This window comes from Rhinolophus ferrumequinum, chromosome 7, assembly GCF_004115265.2.
Source record: "Rhinolophus ferrumequinum isolate MPI-CBG mRhiFer1 chromosome 7, mRhiFer1_v1.p, whole genome shotgun sequence".
Taxonomy (NCBI): domain Eukaryota; kingdom Metazoa; phylum Chordata; class Mammalia; order Chiroptera; family Rhinolophidae; genus Rhinolophus; species Rhinolophus ferrumequinum.
This window is the reverse complement of record NC_046290.1, coordinates 74,697,366-74,719,268: the sequence shown is the minus strand read 5'-3', so window position 1 is coordinate 74,719,268 and position 21,903 is coordinate 74,697,366. Positions and strand designations below refer to the sequence as shown.

The 21,903-nt window shown below is 34.9% G+C and overlaps 1 protein-coding gene across 5 annotated transcripts in view; it reads left to right on the top strand.

Annotated features, from left to right (window-relative positions):
* The window catches only part of TMEM232 (transmembrane protein 232), a 173,200-nt gene that overhangs the window by 37,481 nt on the left and 113,816 nt on the right, over positions 1-21,903 (top strand). For all 5 annotated transcript variants that reach the window (XM_033110575.1, XM_033110578.1, XM_033110574.1 and 2 more), the window contains 4 exons: positions 548-705; positions 3,042-3,141; positions 5,444-5,610; positions 12,729-12,883. In XM_033110575.1, the coding sequence (XP_032966466.1) occupies positions 548-705; positions 3,042-3,141; positions 5,444-5,610; positions 12,729-12,883 (580 nt within the window). The remainder of the gene's footprint in view (positions 1-547; positions 706-3,041; positions 3,142-5,443; positions 5,611-12,728; positions 12,884-21,903) is intronic.

Genomic DNA, 21,903 nt, shown 5'->3' with positions numbered 1-21,903 from the left:
ATGTATGTGGCCCGGTGATCAATTTTGTGTTGTCTGGAGCAGCTGGAGCTCCTTGGGCATTTCTCTTTCTATCTCTGTCTCTATCTCTATCTCTATCTCTATCTCTATCTCTATCTCTATCTCTATCTCTTTCTCTACCTTTGTCTCTGTCTCTGTCTATCTCTATAGTCTCTCCAGCTTGGTAACTTCTGAGTAGTTGGCCTTCCCTCATGGCAGCTTAGGGTTCCAAAGCTAGTATCTTGAGAGAAAGATCCATGTGGCAGCCGTATTGCCTTTTCTGATCTAACCATGGAAGTCCTGCAAGTGTCACTTCTGCCACATTCTGTAGCAGTCACAGGGTCTGATCAGGTTCAAGGGGAAGGAGGCATAGACTTCACCTCTTCATGGGAGGGATGTCAAAGAATTTGTAAATATTTAAAAACTACAATCTGTAGTTTATAGGTCTTGTAGTGACTGAGCAAATAGTTAATTGCAATATTTAATTGTAACATGTAGAAAAATAACATGATTTATAAAATCATGGAGTTTCTACTTTTTAATATTTCAGAAGCTTTAAATATGCTTTATGCTTCGGTGGACCATGTTTCCTTCGATAATGATCTTCTACCTGCCTTATTTTTTGTTGCGGAATCAGTTTTATATAGACTTTGTTGTGATGCATTCCTAAAGACTTACTTATATTCAGTTGAAATAAAGCTGACAAAGGTATGTTTTAAAATATTTTTAATGTGTTTTCATTGCTGCATGTACTATGTGTAGCTACATGACATCTGTTTTAGGATTTAAACAGTCCATTTGGTTTTATTATAGAATATTCTCTTGTTTGGCAGTTTATTTTAATGTTCTCTAAATGAGGATAATACATTATTGCATGATACTCAAATGGAGATAGTGTGACAAAATATATCACCAACTATGTAAGAACATAGTATTTAATTAAAAATCAAGTTTGTTATGTCTGAGTCTACATAGCTTTTCTCCTCTCTATTTTAAGGATTTTAAAATACCACTTTTCCATTTAAAAATGACGACAGATAACCTTAAATGTTTGCCCGATTTGAGACAATGAGTTGTTCTCTCAGTATTCTGAGTCATTTTAGAGTCATCAGATGGGAAACTAGATTCAAGTAGCTCACGTTTTATAAAGTCCTGAACTTTATAGATTCAAGTAGCTCACGTTTTATAAAGTCCTGAAAGGATGTCACGTGGTTGTACTGCCTGTGATGCTTATGCTTGCTGCTGCAAAATGTATTATTAGTTAAAGGAATTTAGCTTAACTGGTAGTTTTGTGGTTTATTGTAAAGAAAGAAATGAAAGACCAGAAGAGAGAAGAGATGGAAAGGGAAGGAAAGAAGGGGCGTAAAGAATAAAGGAAGGAAAGATGGGAGAGCAGAGAAAGAGAAGTTGACAAGCAGAGATTTAGTCTAGGAGACAAAGCTTGAGTTGTCAAGCTGCAGAGAAAATATGTACATATGAGACATGAGGCAAGATACACAGATGTCCCAGATTTCCTTAGAGATATTGAAGGGAACATTTTTCAGTGAAAATCTGGCCTGTCAGAATATAATAAATGAAAGCTTTAAAACCATTTTTCCAAGCATAGCTATAACTAAGGATAGCTTCTGGGTCGGGTGAAATTCATGACTAAATTGGGGTATAATACAGTGATTATTCAAACGGATAGGCTTTTCATGTATTTTTTATTTTTCCCACATTACATTTTTAAACATAATTAATATGTATTTCAATATCCATCTATAATTCCTTATAAAATTCTAAATTATTTTCTTCTAATTTTTCAGTTCAATCTCATAGAGAAGCACAGTACGATATCCGAGTGGTCTATATGAGGAGATATCTTGCACATGCCTTATAAACATTTTATTTTTATTTATTTTTTAAGTCTATAAGTGGTGCATATTTATAATTTATGGATATACTTGACAAATATTGACGGTGCATTCTCAGAATTTATTTTACTGTTGGAAGTTTGTGATAAAAGTATTTGTAAAATCACTGCTATAATACAAAGTTCATGACTTTTGTTGCAATGTACACCATCCTAGCTTCAAGTCTAGTAATGGCATTTATTTGCTTAATAGTTGTGGTGACTCACTGAGACTTGGTAGAATCATTTTTAGAATTTTGTTATTTTTTTTACGTGTAGATATAATAGTCCCCTGCATTGTTGTTAAGGGGATTTGGATGCACATATATCTTATTCTGATATAGTGATAACTATTGTTATTATTTTGTCCTCCATAATCTTATGAGGTATCAATTTGGGCACTTGTGTTCCATTTATTTCTATACTTTGTAGGGTTTTTTTTTTTTTTGTCATTTTCTGTGAAATCTTGCATGTCAGATTATTTTTGAAGATGCTCCATTTTCTGTAATCTATGTAAAAAAAACTGTTTTAGCTATACATGTATTTTAAACTTCACAGAAGTAAGTTACTGCAGTGTTTATTTAGTAATGGCTTTTTTTTCATGAGGGAATGGGGATCTTGGGATGGCATACTATGCACAGACAGGATATTTCTCAAAACTGTCTAAAGCAATGCTTTTCAACTGTTTTGACTGAGACCCACACGAAGAAATATCTTTTGCCTTGCAATCCAGCACACACATAAATGCACACTCATTTATATACTGAGACAAGGAACTGTGCAATGTACTATGAAATTTTCTCTTCTCTTTTATTTTGTTAAAAAAAAAAAAACCCTCTCAATTGATTTCATGAATCACTTAAGGGGCATGACTTGCTATTTGAAAAAATATTGTTCTAAAGGACATAGAACAAAATATCATTGAGTATTGGTCATTATATATAATGTAGAGATGATTTAGAAAGTTTTTTTGGCTAAACCAGTATTTCAATCTTGATATAAATGCTTTAAAACTATTTCAAAAGCACATAATCTCAAGAGTTGAAATTGTTCCATCAAAAGCAAATGTAATAAGAAAATGGTTTATTCTTCTTATGGTTTTTAAACATTTATTGATGCGACATAAAAATCTTTTTTCTTTCTCTTTTGACAGATTTGCTATTTGGTCTTCTTACGACTTTTTATATATTTCCTGCATGGTCACCTAGAAAGTTTTAAACAACATTTACTTAGGCTTCAACCATATTTATACGGTAGAGTATCTTTTATTTTCTACACTTATAAATGTTTTATGTTATATTTTGAGAAGCTCAGACTATCACTGTAAAGAGCATAAACTGTATTTTATTTTTCATGGAAGGTAATAGGTGCAGTGTTGAAGAGCACAGCTTCTGAACCAGATTGCATGGGTTTTACTTTTAAGTTTCCTAGTTAACTTAGTGTAGGACCTTGACTGACTCTGTTTTCTCTGGATAGTGCCTACCTCTCTGGATTTAAGAGACTTAAATTTGTATTTTAGTAAGGTAACACTAATGGCATGGCGATGCTGGACTGGAGTAAGGAGAGAGTCAATGAAGGAGTTCAGTTAGCCATGACATTTGTATAGACAAGAGATGTTAAATGTATGAGCTATTAAAATGAGACAAGGGTAGAGTAAAATAGCTTGGATAAGTGTTTAGGGCGGAAAAGACACTGGACTTGGTGATCAATTGGATCTGGTGCATATAAGGGAAAGTGAGGAATCCAGAAGGAATCTTAAGTTTTACATATTGACTAATAGGGTCAAGATAATGGTGCTCTAAACTGAGAAAAGTTTGGAGAAACGTTGCACATATTGAATTTGAAGTTTGCTCAGGTATAGATACTCAGCAAGCAGTTGGAAACATAGGTTTGGAACTATGGAAATAAAGGAAACCTGGGATTCACTTATTTCATGGATATTAACATGAATGATTTGACAGTCGTCCGTGTTAAAATGGCCGAGATAACGTAGGGGTGGGAGGAGGTGGTGGGTGTAAATTAATTCTAGGAATTAGTCTTGGGGAATATAAACATGTACTAGGTTAGAGTAACAGACATCAGTAAAGGAAAATTAACAGAAATAGGAGGGAGTGATGACAGAAATCCAAAGAGGGGAGGTTCAAGATCAACATTATCAAGAGCTGTAGAGGGATTAAATAGCAGGAGGTCTGAAAGTAACGATGGGTTTCGGCAATCAAAAAAACACTGTTGATCTTCAGAGCATCCTAAATGGAGAGATGAAAGCAAAATTCAAATTGAACATAAACAAAGAGTGAAGGGAAAGTCGAAGCGTAAGACAAAGATGGTGGACTATCTAAAACAGCTTAACTCTAAAGGGAGGGAGAAACATGTCAATAGTTGGGATGGAAAAACCAGGTCAAAAGTAGAGAAGATTAATATCTTATTGGATAAGAGATGGAGAGACTCAAGATACAAGAAAGGGGATGGTATTTGATAGAAAAAGTCAGGGAGGAAGGAATAGAAGGTGATAGTGGAAGTATTCTGGAGACTGAGCAGTATGCTGCACCACTATAAGTACTGACAGGGCATGAAGCCACGGCAAGGCTATGGACTGGCAGAACAGGAATTCTTGTTTGTCATATCGTTTCTTTGGATTTTGTCATTACATTATAAATCCCTTCTTTAACTCCTCATGGTGTTCAGCATAGTGACACATCAAATATTCAGATGATGATGGCAAATACATTTTGAAAAAGTTATTTGAATAAAACCTGAAGACCTCACATTAGCCTGTGATTGTGGATATATCTCAAGAAAACCAACATCTTTGTTTCATGTAAGGATTAAATCCCCAGATTTTTCCCTTTTATCAAATACTGTTAAGCAGAGCCTTACTGAGTCTACATCTCTTATCTTCAGCAACAGGCTGATCCCTACCTGCGGCTGTTAGCTGCTGCTACTTATCCTTATAGCCATCCAGTAGAATATTGGTTATTACTAATTTTTCTACTGTGTCACTGGACTAACACTCAAAGATTGTCTAAAAGTTTATGAAAAGAACATAACAAAGAAGGTTCTGTTAAATATCACATAATTCATGTTAAATGGCATAATTGTTGCTATATTTTAACTATTTACTCTTAAAACTTAATAACATCTTGAAAAGGAATAAAAATGCAGAATGTTGGGTTAAAAAGCAATGACTTGTTCGTAGAGTTACAATTTTAAAATACCCATTATGAATATAGTATCTATTATAACTTTATTTATTTTCAGATGAAAGTTTCCAAGCATTGTTGTGCAGTAACTATACTTAACTGGGCATTCAATGATTATGGAATTGCTGTTCTGAATTATATAAACCCTTATGTCTGAATTATTTACCTTGTAGTTTCCTATTACACCACCAGGGGTCACACCTAACGTTATAAATCTTGATCTGATGGGAAAATGTACAGCAGTTTCAGCACTGAAGTACTGAATTCAATTATATTTTAATAACTGAAAGACAAATGGAACACTATGCAAGATATTAATGAAATAATTTCTCTCAAATTTTTATTCTTACAATAGCACTTTCTTTCTCGGGAGAATCATATTACAAGTATCCAAACATCTTTTCAAATGTGCAATTTGTTCTGAAAACCATGGAAATTATATGTGAAAGAGAATTATTACCTGGATCAATTTTTAGCCCTGTGGAAAACAAGAAACGACTTAAGAACATAGATTCTGATATGGTGAGTCTATCCTAGTGCATGATGAATCAGATAAGATTACTATGATTCAATAATTGTGCTTACCAATTCAGTAAGCATTGCTGGAGATGAGCTGAGCTACTGGAGGAGTGAACAGCAGACACACTACATTCACACAACCATATGCACATTTCCTGTGTTAATAGGATTACTAGAAGGTATTAATATGCACGACTACTACTTTAAATGGAGGAATGCCATAAAACCTTCTTCCTTATAGAGTCCATCTCAGCTATTAATTGAAAATTACAACATAACTTAGTTTGACTTATAAATGAACATTTTAAGATATTACATTTTATTGGACAGAAAGTATGTAAAGTGCAGGCTATTAATGAGAGCAAGTGTAATATTTTTATGCTTCCATAATTCATAGGTAATAACATTTAACATGCTATTAAAATCCCCGAAAAATTTAAATGGTTCAAAATTGAGGAATTAAAATAATCCCTTATATATGAAAGAAACCCTTTTTATTTCTAACTCAGATATTAGTGATTAATATTAGAGAAAACTAGCGGTCCCAATTATATAATTGGTATGGAATAAACTATTATGTAAATATATTATGTAAACAGAATGCAGTGAGCCATACAATTGTTCATTACCTTATAGGCTGATGTACTTCAAAGAGAAATTTCAGTCTGTGGGGTTCATATGCTTTACTTCCTTTTCTCACCTGTATTCCAAAAGAAAGCAGTGAACTCTTTGAAATTTTGATTCTCTAATTGTTTGTTATATATTATTACTTTATAGTTTATAAAGACAAAATTTGGTTTTCTGGATAATTTTTAAAAAGAAAAAAATATGTTTAACATAGTGCAAGTTGAAACAACTAAGACATTTAAGGAAGATTCTCTTTAATAGTTTTATCTATGAGCTGCTTCACAGTTTCCCATGTATCCATTGGCCCTTTCTAAAACTAAATTTAAGCATATAAGGAAAAACATTTAACCATATCTATTTTTAATCTTTCTAGGCTCTTCAGTGTTTTTCTCTTTCACTCATTCTTTGGTGAACCATTTATATAAGAGTGACATATACTGGAGTAATTTGAACCTGTTGGTTATAATTACTAATGAACACAATTGCTTCATGCATAAAAGGGATGTTTTTAAGTTTAAAAATGTTTTAACAATAAATATATCATCTAAAACATTGAACAGCAGAAAGAGCAGTGATCATGAAGAGGAAAGACCTGCTCACCAACTGCCCTGTGATCCGGGGGGAGGTCAGTAAAAATCTTTGAAAAGGCATCACCTCATATTGTAAGGTATAAAAATGTTGAATCACTATATGGTACACTGAAACTAATACAGCTACATATATAATATTGCATACCAACTATATTTAAAACATAATATATGCCATATTCTTAACTGTTTCTGAGTTGCTTAAGATAAACTTCAGTTTTGAGACATGTTATTTATGAAGTAAAGCTGATTTCATTACTGACTTTTCAAAAAAAGGCATCACCATATTGGTCATCATCCTCCTCATCATCATCGTCATACAGGCCCTAACTAATCTGTAGGGTTATTGTGAAGATTGCAAAAAAAGCATGTGCCTTGTACATTATTAGATGCCATGCAAATGTAAATAATGGATCTTAGAAAATATATTTAGGAACTCACTTTTACTTAGGCAGTTTAATATAATAATTTTCATCTAAGACATGGTTATGCTGACTAAATGTGCATAACTATGTAGTTAATTATGCTTAAGTTAATATAGTGGTTTGAGTGTTTTTCCTTTAAACAAATAAGATACTGTGAAATTTCCATGGTAATCTTCTGGTGATGAGGCAGGCAACCTCAATGTTGATTCTGCTTCTCTTTAAGTATCAAGTCTTTTTGTCTTCTTAGTGTATGTGGTCTAACAATTAAGTTCACGAACTCATCCTAGAAAAGTGCTACATACCTCATTGCTGAATATCACTCAGTAACCTTCGAAGTACTCCCCTTGGGAAGCTATGCACTGACGCCAGCGCTTAGTCCACTCTTCAAAGCAATTGGGATCTCTTTTTCTGCAATGATATCAGAGCTGTCATTGTATTACCCTTGGTGTCCTGAATGTCATGAAAATGTCTTCCTTTCAATATTTCCTTTATCTTGAGGTAAAGAAAAAAGTCATTGGGGGCCAGATCAGGTGAGTAGGGAGGACATTCCAATACAGTTACTTGTATACTGGCTAAAAACTTCCTCACAGACAGTGCCGTGTGAGCTGGTGCATTGTCGTGATGCGAGAGCCATGAATTGTTGGTGAAAAGTTCAGATCGTCTTTTTCATGATGCCTTTTCAGCACTTCCAAATAGTAAACTTGGTTACCTGTTTGTCCAGTTGGTACAAATTCATAATGAATAATCCCTCTGATACCAAAAAGAGTTAGCAACATCGCTGCAATAAATTCACAAACTTAATTGACCTCATAAATACACAGCAGGAAATGGTAGCTTAATGCTGTACAAGTTGGCTTGAACTGGAAGGGGCAAAAATGTCAATACGTGAAAAGAATGTATCTCCTTAGAGTGGGAAAAGTCACTAAGTTTCTGTGCCTTTTTCCACTTTTTAGAACTAAGGGCATAGTTTCAATCTTTTCTAAAGTCTATGTCAGCTCTGTACACGTGATCCTGTGAAGGGATTATAACAGATGTTAGCCTGTCAGATTTATTGCTCTCCCTTTCCCCTCCCATTACCTCAGAATATAAAGAATATAAAAGGTCGTGTAGCCACCATGCTGCTGAAACGTCTGGTTGAGCTAACTGAGTCAGTGCTTGATTCCATGGTTAAATGTTGTTTCCCATTTCAGCCCAATTTCTCCGGTATTAATCTAAGCCAGCCAGTTGAGTATTTCCCATTCAGTACCTTCTGGGAAAAGAAAGGAGAAAAAAGACAGAGCTGGGAATATAAAATATACATTTGTATTCATTCTCTCTCCCTTCTTATGATTAGTATGCTATACTAGAGGATTTGTGAATTTATTCCAACAGCCCTCTCCTCCAGTAATGCTAAAAGGTCTGTGACAGTATATTTTGGCCACTGTAAAATATTTTTATTATATTATAAGCATTGGAGCATACTAATAATTATTTAATTTGTTTTCAAAGTATCAGTATAAAATTGCTGAAAATAAAAAGAATTCTGTAGGACATATGCACTAGGATACACACAAAATGGGTGCTACTTCTATTTAAGAATGGGACATTTCCTTTCTCTTGCTGGAACCCATTTCTCCTTTGAATATCCTTTTAAGCTGATCCAGACAGAGGGTTTCCATTGACTTTGACAAATGGTACATCTTAATTAGCTCTGTGGATTGCACAGTCAGACAACTGGATTGAGTTTTCCACTCTGTTCTCTGCTCACTAGCAAAGCTGGATTTGCTAAGCACAGTTGTTATATGATAATAACATAGTTCTTTGGAGAAGGTAGATTCAAACTCAACTAAAATGCTATAGAGCCTTTACAGAATAGTTGCAGCTGTCCTAAAGTACAAATGGTTTGCTGAAAACTAGGAAACACAGAGCTGACATTCAAATGTGTTTAGCAATCTCATCCTCTAATGCTTTTAGTACTCAGTAAGCCAAGGCATTATCTAAATTTGGGACATTGTGTGCTGTACAGTAATTGTAAATGGTTACTAGGAATTGAATTAGACCGAGACCCAGGTTCTTTAAGATTAGGAGCATTATCCTATGCTTCATGTCCTATTATCCAAGTAACATATTTGTATTGAGAAGTCCTTTCATGGCAATGTCAACCATCCCCAAAATGACTGAAAACAAGGATGAAAGTCAAAATGCTGTCTCCCAGAAGCCAAAAACAGCCCATGCTTTAAAGCTCTTTTCTGTTATAAAAGACCTTGGTCAGACACAGAGCTTGCGTACTCAGATTTGTATAAAATTCAAGCTTGATGTAGTTATCTGAATTCTCAGCCAACAGATTAACAACACTCTTGAAGGTGAGCTTCTCAAAGTAGGCATTGTACAAGCTGGCAGTGACAGCTCCATGGAGCAGGTAATCTTGAGGATTACCTTCGAGCTGGCCCTGGGCAATTGGGCGATCGGAGGCTTCCCAGCCCCTCCTCTGTCCTTGGAATGTGTATTCTGCTCTCCATTTCCACAGCGGGAGCCATTTGAAAGGACACACCCTAGAGAGAGCAACATGTTGTTGAGACCATCAGGATGGTATACGTGCCTGACCCAGTTAAGGAGTCTACATAAGCTAAGATTTCGTCAGTTGGGTGTGGAGATCTATTCCTCTTGTGGCTGTTCAACAGAAGCCTCATGAGTAAGTTTCCTTGCTGATTAAGCCGACCGATCTGGAGTGGGCTGCCTCTTAGGTCTCTCATGCCCTCCATGTACAGGGGGCCAGTTTGCAAACCAACATAGCCCAAAGCTGACAGGACAGCAAAGGGGGAGATGAAGGAACTATGGAAGTGCTCATAAAGCCAAGAAATAAGAAGGAGGAACGAAGAAGGAGGGAAAGAAGGAAGGGAGAGAGAGAACAGAGGGAAAGAAAGGGGAAAAAGAAACGTTTCTGGGAGTCATTGAATGCAGTGCTCTGTGCTTTTTACACTATGTTGTGGTAAAAAGATTCTTCTTCTTTTTTTTTTTTTTAATTTCCGACCTGTAGCAGACTGTTGTAATCTTCAATTTCATAAACTACTATCATAACGAATTACTGAAAGCAAAACATAAAAATTCAAGCATTAATTTTTGTTATTACTCTGAAAATATATCAAATTAACTCTGCCAAATTGTTATAAAGTTTCTCAATACGTATTCTTTATTTCCATTTTTGTTAGCAATTTGCAGATGGCACTTATCTGCCAACCACACCTTAAGTTGGACTGATTAGTTAAAGGCAAAGAACTCTACACCACCTAATAGCTTTGGTTATTATGCTGATGATATATACATGATGATTGTATTAAATCACATAATCCTCATTATTATATTAATTCATTCAAGTTTGGCAAATACATTTTTTTTCTATAGAAAAAAAGAGAAGAAACTTTACCAAAATGTCCATGCAAATACTTGAAATATATAAAATACATGAGGATAAGTGATAAGTCTCAGTTACCTGGAACCATTCACAGGTGTGGCAGGTTCATTTGTCCTTGATGCCAATGACCATCAGCCTAAGGCCACCAGGAACATATGTGCGGTTAAGCAAAGTAGACTTATTATTTGTTGCAGAGAGTGAACAGGCACCCAGGAACCCGGGGGATGCCTCCACCAGAGGGTGTCAGAATACATCAATCACAGGATTTGGACTGTAGTAGACAGGTGTTCTCTTTAGATTTCTAGATACTGCCAGAAAGTAGGAGCAATTCTATGATTGGGTGTTTTGTAAATGGCACAGTCTGTGGACTTTTTGTCTGTGCTTAGAAAAGAGTATCAAGTGGCTTAATTTGTTTATCATGGTCTCAGAGGAATATTGTCAGAGGTTGATATTCTGTGAGTTTATATCCAACGGAAGAACAAAATGACCTGGTTGTGAGTGTCAGACCAGCTTGTAATAATATTGATGTCAAATCAGTTCCAGACACCTGACGCTGCTTCTTTTATTTCTCAGTGATGAATAAAAATGGCATCATATAAACTGATAATAAAACTTTAATCTTGTTCATTGTGCAAATCTTGACCTTTTCTTTACCAATGCTTTTGGGAATTTTCTCTGGTGATGGTGCATAAGTTTATTAACAAGAATATTTGACCTAACTGAATACAGCTATGCAGTGTACAGTATTTAAAAAAAAAAAGCATTGATTGTTCTAATTAGTCAAGCCAACCACAAGTTTCAAAATGTATCTATTTTACATATATCTTTTGAATACGTTTGCAACATGAAGACTGTCAGGCACCCAGGCTGAGACATCTAGAGCTATTTGACAAAAGAATTTCATGTTTTATGGGTTCCATTTTTTTGGGATGGGCACAAGCGCGAAGCAGAAAATTGAGTTATTTGGAGAGAATGCTGTATGTGCATTTATTGAAGTCAGTACATCTTAGTCTGATATCTTACATTATTTTAGAATAAAACTTTTCTATGGAATATTCTAACATTCCAAACAATGACTTGTTTGTTTTCTAAATCATTGTTCCCCAGAGTCAGTAGCTTTGCGCAGAGATTTTGTCTTACTCATGCCTTTATCTCCAGTGTCTGAGCTCCTGACAGAAAGTAGAGTGATGCACATCTGTGGGACTTAACAAAACAGTTTGCTAGAAACTTACAATGTCTTAGTTTAAAATTAATTATGAACACTTGCTCTTCTACCTTAAGAGTACTCAACATGAAAATTATCTTTAAATTGTAGTCTTGATGTTGTTTTATATAAGAAATGAGAATTATAAAGTCCTTTGGAGTCTCCTAAAGTGTTTCTTGAGAATAAAGGAGTAAAACATCAGGTAAGTTAGCAATCTGATTATATACCATAGGATGTATATTTGAATCTTCACTGTTGACAAAAATTCAACGAGTGTGCTATTTATCATTGTCTCATTATCACATTAGGCCCCTTTATAACAATTACTTTAGTGGACCAGTTAAATGTATAAAACTGTTAGAAATTACTCTAAGAAAAGAATAAACTAATAACAGACCATTTGTGTTCTGAATTTGTAAGCTTTTAAAATACTTAGCAGACATTGACCATATCCATCTGGGCACGTATTTTGGTCCTTAAAGCAGAACCACATTTTAAAACCTAATTTGCTGTTTGATCATTGTTCGAACTTTCCCTTGTCCCTTCCTCCTTTGGTGTCATGGAGAACTAAGTCATATGGAATCTAAGTGTGTATAATAGTTGTCCCTTAAAGAATAGAAAATTTTGTCATATTGTAGAACTGATGTCTTTGAACATCAGGGTCCTATGTGAAAATATATTAAGACCTCAAGTTCAAGTTAACTTACAAAATATATATACTTACAAAAAATATATTTGAGTAGATTCCTCCATTTGGTGCAAAATGAACTTTAAGAAAATATGCATTAAAAATATATGCATTTTCATTTGTATATTTAAAATTTATTTTTACGTTTATTCAAGTCAAAGAACTCTTTCTCAGATATATTTTTATATTTTGATTCCAGGAACACTTGCAATTTAATCAGGAAGGATATGAAATTAACCACCTGCTGTGGCACTGTGTTGCTGCCTGGACCTGTGTTCAGAATAATAGTCCTCAGCTGAATAAGGTGCTTGAACATATCATCTGTCATAAAACACAGCTTCAAAAGAAACGCTGGTAAGAGGGATCCTATAAATCCAAAGTAACTCATGGAGAAACCTTTGTGTTTAAATGTTAAATAACCTTTGTACTTAAATGTTAATCACACCTTAGTTGACTATGAAAAAAATTTACAATCTCAGTTCCAAAGGCAAGGGTAATTTATATATTTTTTGTATTAGCGCATTTCATCAATAAATTGTTCCTATTTTTCTTTTTAGCTAGACAAGCATGGATGTATTACACAGTTCGTCTTTATTAAATGAAATTTATTATTGATAAGTTCATTCCCATGTTTAAATCTTGTTTTATTTTCCAAGTTGTTAAGCAATGACAGTGAAGTACAGTTTATTATCCTGTAGGAAATAAGAGATACTAAATAAATAGATACTAAGATTCTGTTTCTTTATGCCTTATTTGTAACGTATGACAAAAATGAATCTTCATTGATAACTGTTAGTTTCCTCCTATACATATGTTAATTTGAGGAGGGAAAAAGAAGTTTAAATTACTACATAAGAGGGCATGGGTTCGATGGAGGAAAGAAAAATTTTAAAGGAGAATTTCTGAGGAAATCGATCAGAGATATTCCTTTCCAATATTTGAAGACAATCAGAGTTTTGAATTCCTTTTCCAGTGCTAACAATAATAATAACCTGCCATGCCATAGCAAGTTACAAGTTCAATTGTCATGTATTTTTCTTAAAATTAGTTCCCGTTTTTAAGCTTCTGGCAGCCCACTCTGCACCAGTGGTCTTTGTGTAGGTAAATTATAAGAATTCTGGAGCATTCTTTATGAATGTAAGCTGTTTTCCCAGTTTCGTTTGGAAGTTTTGGGATTCCAGATCAAATAAAGAACTTCTGGAGGATGGCTTAGAGTTTGCCTAATTTCCTAGAAATAGCCTAGTTTAGAATAGGACTTATCAAGAACTTATTCTGTCTCATGGTCTGATGGGAGCAACCTGCTCAGTAGTGCAGTTACAAAGATCATGATTCTTTTACATTTTAAAAGTAAGGATAGTACCTTTAAATAGAAAAATCACAATGCAAGTAGAATATACCTGTTATATCAATAATACAGAATATAATTTTGATAAGTATGTATTAAGATAGAGCTGGTAAATACAAGAAAAGTTAGAGAGTTTTATTGGTGAAAATTAGACTGTTCTGAAAGCCATGGTGATTATTTCAGGACACGTTTGTTATAGAAAATAAGTTGCAGGCAATTCAGACATACAATTTTGTTTTCAAAAGGACAACTAGAGCAACTTAAGTCTTGGAGGACTCTAACTTGACTTTAAAGTAACAGGAATCATATTTTAATACATAAACATAAATATTTCATGACTGTCAAATTTATTTTCAAAGTATTCTAATAATTACCAAATAAACAGGTTTAAATAAGCACTGACATAGCAAAAGTGGCTGATTAAGAATATTCGATTCTGAAAGTCAAGGAATTGTTTCATTAACCAGATTTTAGTTTTACTGTATTGCAGCAAAATTCGTTTAATTGTTAATGATTGTTTTTAAGGTAGCTATTTTTTTTTATACTTAGCATTTTATAGGTTGCATATTGGAGATAATACAAACCTTTTTACTTTATGAATGAAGAAAACTGAGGCCAAGTTTATTAGTCTTACTAGGACTGGCGCCAGATTTTAAGGGTCCCAGTGTAGCACTCTTTTTAGTACATCATCCCACTGTCATTCTGGCTGCATTCTTAAGGAAATATTAAGGTGCTTTGAGGTAACTTGTCACTGAGTCTTGACTTCTCTTTTTCTGGAAAGGCGTCGTGGAAATCAATTGAGGAAGGGGAGGGCGGTGTTTAGACAATGTTGAATGAATACAGGGGTAAATTGAAAAAAATGGTGATGCACAGTGTCTGTTTATAATAGAAAGGAAACCATAATTGTTTTAAAAAGCACTGCCAGATAATTTTGATTCTATTTCTTATATTTACTGTGTTTTTTTAAAGAAAAATGTTTACTCTTTTTCAAAAAAAGTAGATGACTCTGGTAAACAAAAATAGCCCACTGACATTAAAGATTAATGTTTTTTTTTAAGTTAGCAATTTGACTAACTTTTCTGTAGTCAAATTTTCTTATAACATCATACAAATATTAAAAAAATTAACTTCTCTTCTTACAAAGTATTTAAGTTATTTATGTAACAGCCTGTACAGCTTTCAAGAAGTCATTATTCTAGATAAAACAAACAGTGATATAATTATCAAAATCACACCAGAAATGCTTTTACATGGTCTCATGTACTCCTAAAATTGGGCATATGTGAAAATAAGAAAATGAACTGAATGTATTTAGAATTAAATAGAAATATTGAGGCATCTGGCCTTGATAGTAATTAAGACTTTGTCAGGACTTGCTGAACCAGATAGCTTTAGAATTATGACACTTGGTAGAGGGTATTTTGGTTTAGTACCTGAAATTCAATGCCAAGTGACTATTAACAGGAGCAATTTCATTTTCCATGCGTATCAGTAAAGTACCATATCGATGAATAAATGTTCAGATATTTAAAATGCAGAGGGAAACCACGCAACTGATTGATCAGAAGAAATTTCATTAATGGCAAAATTTTCTTGTGTCCATAGAGGTGAGAGCTTCTTATCTGCTCATTTCTGATGCTGTCCATTCGTAGAGGATTTCTCATGTATATGCCTGCCTGACTTCTTATAACCCCTTTTATAAACATCATGTAATATGTTTATATGAAAGGAAAGAAATAGAAGCAAATGGTTTCAGCTGAGTCTGGAAAAGAGCAGGCCCAGATCCATGAAAGGACTCAAAGGACTAGCAGAATTAGAGCCAGTTCTGCTCACTGGGGGAGGGGAAAAAACTGAGGAAAGGAAATGAACTGAAGACAATACATTATAAAACAGGATGAAGAAGTAGAGAAAAGGAGAATACATGAGCCCCTCCAGCTGCCAAGCCCCAACCTTTATCTTGGAAGTTGAGCTGCCTGCCAGGAGCCGCAGATAAGCAGCTTTCTGTGATGGTTAATATGGTTAAATTTTATATGATGCTGTACACTCTCAGTGCTCCACCCTGTGGTTTGGCCTTTTAGAAACTGCCCTATTTGCTCTGGGGAGATAGCTCCAGCCAGAGCAAAAGGCTTTCTAATCTAACATGAAAATAATGCATTGTGTTTATAATTGAATTATTAGCCAATGAAGACTGCTGAGAAATGCGGTATGGCATTTCAGTAGAGCAGTATAACACATAAATTATATCTCCCAAAGCAAAACAGCCAATTTAATGCACTCCATGAATGGATTCAAAAAAGAAAAAAAAAAAAAACACTTGACAATTTAAAATTATAATCGACATGGCAAGTGTTTTCTAGATGTCCGGTATTTGTGCTCGCATTGAAATGATTTGAACAAAAAATCAACTGCTTTGTGTGAGCAGCAACGCCTCCATTTCTGGGGGTGCATCACTGATACCCACATTGTCTATCTCCATGAACCCCAATAATTATAATAATGTTTATGTGACATTTTTACCATAAAGACATTCAAACAAAGTGTTCACCAATAATCGTCCACATTATTCATGAGCTGAGATGTCAATATTTGTCCTCGCCTCTTCTGATTTAGTTCTTGGATTTCTGATTGATCCTTTGATCTTCTGAGCTAAAAATAAACATTTAGTCTGTATCAAGGGTAAACAATTAAATTTTGCTTTGCTAGGTTATAGTGCAGTGCAAAAAACATTCAACCTCAAATCAGAAGACCTGAGTTTTAGTTCTATTTCTTGCTACCTGTCTAATTTTGAATGAGTCACTTAACCTCTATGAACAGAGTCTAGTTAGCAGTTAAATAGAGATAACAGTCACCCCCAAAGAGCTTTTGAGGGATTTAAATAGATAAGTAGTATGAAAACATTTTTTATACGCTCATTCTCCCCTAATATTTCATTTCCTGCTAGTTGAGATCTGAATTAATGTTTTTCCAGCTAGACTCCTGTCTACTGAATTTCTATCTCAGTACCTGACACATGTGATCTGCTCAGGTTAACCAAATTAGACAGCTTAACTAATACATTTCAGAACTGTTCCTCTGCTCTTGGCTCTCAGGGTCACAATCTCGACTCGGGCCATTATTGTCTCATAACTCTTGTAGCTTATTAACTGGCTTTTTTGCCTTAAGTTTTCTCCTCAATAAACTCCTACTCTGCTTCCAGGACCACAATATTCTCCCACTTAAAATTATTTAGTAAGAATTGTTTTTACATGGCACAGGGGTTGCAGCTGCCATCAGGGTCTCCTAACTTGCCATGATTTTTAAAAATCAAGAAGAGAAACAACAAAGACTGAAAGATCCTGCTACTGGGATCATTACCACCAACTGACCACACAGTCAGAGGAAGTACCTGATAGAGCTGAATGAAAGAAAACAAATAGCACCCACCTATGCCTTCTCTGATGAAGGAGCAATCATTGCCTGTTGACACTCCATCCCTTCATTCTGCCTCTCATTCTTCCCTGGAGTTCCAAGAATGAAATTCTGTAAGCAGGTGAAAGAACCCTTTCAGCAGAAGAAAGACTAGCTTTTCATATAGTCCATCTCTTCTGAATATCAAAAATCAGGTAATGGCAAGAAAAATGTATTCTTTAAACTAGTTTCCCTAAGTGGCCAAAATCAAGAATGAATTTATGACTGCTCTCTGGTCCAGGTGCAGTGAAGTTTGAGACTCACTTATTTATCCTAATCCTCCCCTTCTTTGCCTGTGAATATAAACTTGAGTTTCTGATAATATGTGGTCAAATCATCATTTAAATGTTGTATCTTCTCCTTGAAGAATAATTTGTGTATTTACATTTATTTTTTGTATCATATTTATAAAATTATTTTGACATCAAAATTTATCTATTTTTCCTAATCACTGTCAGCCACTTAACAGTAAGTAGAATTTCCCATTCTTAAGCTTTTAAGTACTATTTTGTCACCACACCGCAGCTTAAGCATTTGTTTCCTTGTATCTGCCCCCAAAGAAAGGAGAGTCTGTAAGACAGATCCTTTCAGGGACTTTGCTAAACCTTTGTGTTTGCACCTTATGCCTCCCTGTTTGGTCCCAGAAAGATGACTGGACAGTCAATGACAAGTAAGATTCCTCACGGAAGGAACAACTCAAGCCAGGCACAGTCACATGGGGACCAACAGGAGAACCCACGGGTTTCACAGAGGTGGGCACAGCCCCCCACTTTCCTCAGGCTAAGGAAAGCCTCAGCCTCTGTGGCTGCATTCCTTCCCAAAACCTCAAGGGAAGTGATCAATGAGGTGCTCTCCATCTATTCACATGCATATAGGTTTTTGTCCCTTGGGGAGGTAGAGACTTATAGTCCAGCTGCCTGCAGGCAAGAGTGATTGACTTAAATCGGTTTCCTATTATGATGTATGGAATTCACAGATCTTGAGATTGACAAGCTTTATCTCCTTTACTTCCCCACTGAACTAATAAAAGCTGATGCGAGGCCCGGAGGCCCGATTCAGGGCTTCCAGTCCTAGAGATTGGGGGTCCCTTGGTCTGCTTAAACCCTATTTATGACTACTGTCTTTTCTTAACCCTGCGCCGCCCACCTCGCTCCCCACAACTGTTGTCCTGTGGGATGCAACACTATTTATTTTTTGGTTGGCTTGAGTAAATTTCTAAGTATGAACATAGGTGACCTATTTTATTACGTGAACCATTGATTACACACAAACAACCCTTGGCTGAGTGTAGCATTTGTCACCATTTATTTTTCCTCTGTAAAGTATAATGTACATTTTATCTGGCAATAGGATTCTGTGTCCTAGTTTTTTTCTTTCCTTCTAATTCCCGTTTTAAATCTATATATATTGCTATGTTGTTTTCTAACTTACAGTTATGATAAGATGTTCAGTCAGTCTCCCTCTTTTTAAAATTTTATTTTCAATCCAAAATTTTTTAGGAACACCTTTGTGATTTGGTAGGCAGGCGGTAGACAAGATCTTCTCTTGTTTCACTGACCATCTTAGGAAGCTGTTGAGGCAAATCCTCCATTTTACTTACAGAAAAGCCCCTACTATGTGAAATTGCACAGACATGCTCTAGCTATTGGTCTACATTTTTTGAAAGCTTCCATTAATTACTCATCATTTACACGTGTTCCCACTCTTGCCTCTCTGTGCTTAGGGTTTTTCTTATATTTTGGTAGAAAACTCATATGCCTGCATTAAATTTTAAATTAAATTTTGGGCTTCCTGGAATTGGACAGGTTTTCTTTTATTTGGATCCCATTTTCTTCAGAACTTTAAAATTCATAAGGTTTTTTCCCCCCTGTGGTACTGTAGATTTATTTTCTTGATTTTTTGTTTCTTTGGTTGTTTCAATAGAGAGTAATGGATCTCAGTTTGCCAGCTTTAAATACAGTTATCTTCTTCTAAATTATGGAAGAATTTTTCAAGTTTGCTCCCTTTTAAGTGTTAGTTTTGTGGTTAACTTCCTCAACTATGGATTTGAATTATATTTTTGTAGTTTTAATTTCCTTGCAATCTCTTGTTTTCCTAACATAGTACCTTTCGTATCAGTGTTCAGGCTTTTCATTGCTGTGTTTTCTTCCTGGGCTTTATTAAAGATGCTTAAGAATCTTGTAAAAATATCTTCTGGTTCCTGTAATAAATCATTTACAGACATACGATCCTCTCTGAGTATTCAGACTGATACTCTCTTTGACCTTTGCTATAATACATTTTTTATTGGTCTCATGTTGGGTATCCTCCTCCATTTTCCATTCTACTTATATCAGAATTAGGAGAAAGCTATAAAAACTTGGTATTTTTAAATAAGAGATTTGTGTTCACTGCGTACCTAACAGCATTGTTAAAAGCTACAACACTCAACATGAAAAATCATCAGGGACCTTCCTGTATTCTCCCTACTCTTTGGTATTTTACCTTTGAGGAGAAAATATACTCCTTTATTCTCTTATAGTACCCCCTACCCGTGCCCCATCTCCTGCACACACACCCTCACAAGAAGTGTCTCTATACTTTTTGTCATCTGGAAGTAGTCACCTCAAATAAATATGGAGAGATGAGGAAGACATAAAGAAATAATACTCTGGCTCCTTAAAAAATCAGTACCCCCAAAGTAAAGGCACTTCTGCTCATTTTATGAAAAACAGGGTAGACAGTAGAGATCTTTTTTTTTTTTTTTTAATTTAACTTTCTTTGGGGACAACAGGCTACTGTGTTTCAGGAAAAGGCACATGAGTACTCCTTATTCCTGTTTTTGATCCAGTTCCATTAATTCTATGGTTTATGGAAATTCCCTATAAATTGCTGTTCTTAGTGACTTCTCTTTCATTCTTAGTGTTCAGGATTGTGTGGATTTTTGACATCATCTGTGATTCCTGAAGTATCTATTGAAAGACTAAAAAACCCTATACAAAGGTTCTAACTTGGAGGCATTTAATTCCATCTTTTAAAATTACAATTTTGTCATTGAGGAAACAGATGTAGAGGACTATGGAGAACCCAGGAAAACTATTTTGATGCTGAATTTCCTAAACATTTTGTAAGGATGTATGTAGATAGATAGGTAGCTTTTTATGAAACCCTAACTTATTACATTTTTAGCTGATTTATATTAGTGTAAAGAACACTGGCCAGGAGTCAGGCTAGCTGAAGTACAGTCCGGGATCTGGTACTGTTTAGTTATGTGCAGTGATTCACACTGATTTTAAAAGTGAAAGAAAAGCTGAAAAGTAAGACTAATCAAGTAACAGTTAATCAATCAAATAAAACAACAATGCTACTTTAAACCAGCCAGTAAACCTCTGCCTTGGTGTCTTTACAAAATTAATGGGGAATCTATAATATTTATAAATTACTTTGTACATGTTTACTCTCATGGCATTGTAAAATGAAGTCAATGTATTAATGATTGAGACTTGGTGTACAATATGAGTTCACAAAGAAGAGTGTGCTGTGTTAAAATTTCTAACATATTCCAATTTGGATTTTCCTTTCTACATGCATTGATTTTCAGTTTTGATTTTTAACAAACACCAATTTATAGGCATTGATGCTTCTTTCTATTTTTGGAAAAAGCATTTTTACTTATAGAAAATTTTGCAATCAGCAGCATTGATTGAAAATAGTGTTTCTGGTGAAGCATTTTTTCTACCATGGGTGGCTGACACAGATGGATTTTTCAATCCATATTTCAATGACAGTGCCCCAGGTTAGTTATAATTTTCCAGACTTAAAAGAGAAAAGGAGAACCAAAACCATGTAATTATGAAGTATATTTGGGGAAAAGAAATTTTGTGAACTCTGAGACTCTCCTCTCCTTTACGTGACCGTATCGTGGTGTATGGGCAGCGCATACTCTGGGGAATGACGTAGTCATTTGCACCTTTTCCTTCAGTCACTCTAGGACTTCACAGAGAAAGAAAGTTATCCTCATATTCTTTGACTTTGAAGGAATAGTATTTTTATGATTCAATTCAGTTCAGTATTTTGAACCTGGCCACTTTTACCTAGAGTATTTCATTTAAATCTCAGAGTATCTCTGAAAAGTAGGATTTGCTATCTTTAATTTATAGATGAGTAGATTAAGACTGAAATAGGGTACACAAATTGCCCTCCTTAATTAGGGGTGGAGCTAAGATTTTATCCCTATGTTTTCTGACTCTAAAGTTTATGCTTGTAAACATTGTGCTAAGCGTATCAGTTAGGATTCAGTTCTTGTGCATGTAGCAGTAACCTGACGACAACTGCATTCCCAAGTAGGGCTTCATTTATTGCACATGACAAGCAGTGCAGTACTGATGCCCGTGATTAAGGGAATCCCTAAGACCCAAGCTCTTTCTGGCTTCCTTTCCTTTTATTCTTAGTATGTGACTTTTATCCTCATTGTTGCAAGATGGCTACTCTGCTTCTGGTATGCATGTATGCATCCCAAGCAGGAGGAAAAGGGTGAGCAAAGGAGGAAAACAACAAAAACCTGTTATCTAAATTTAATCTTTTTTATTAATCAGAGAAATAA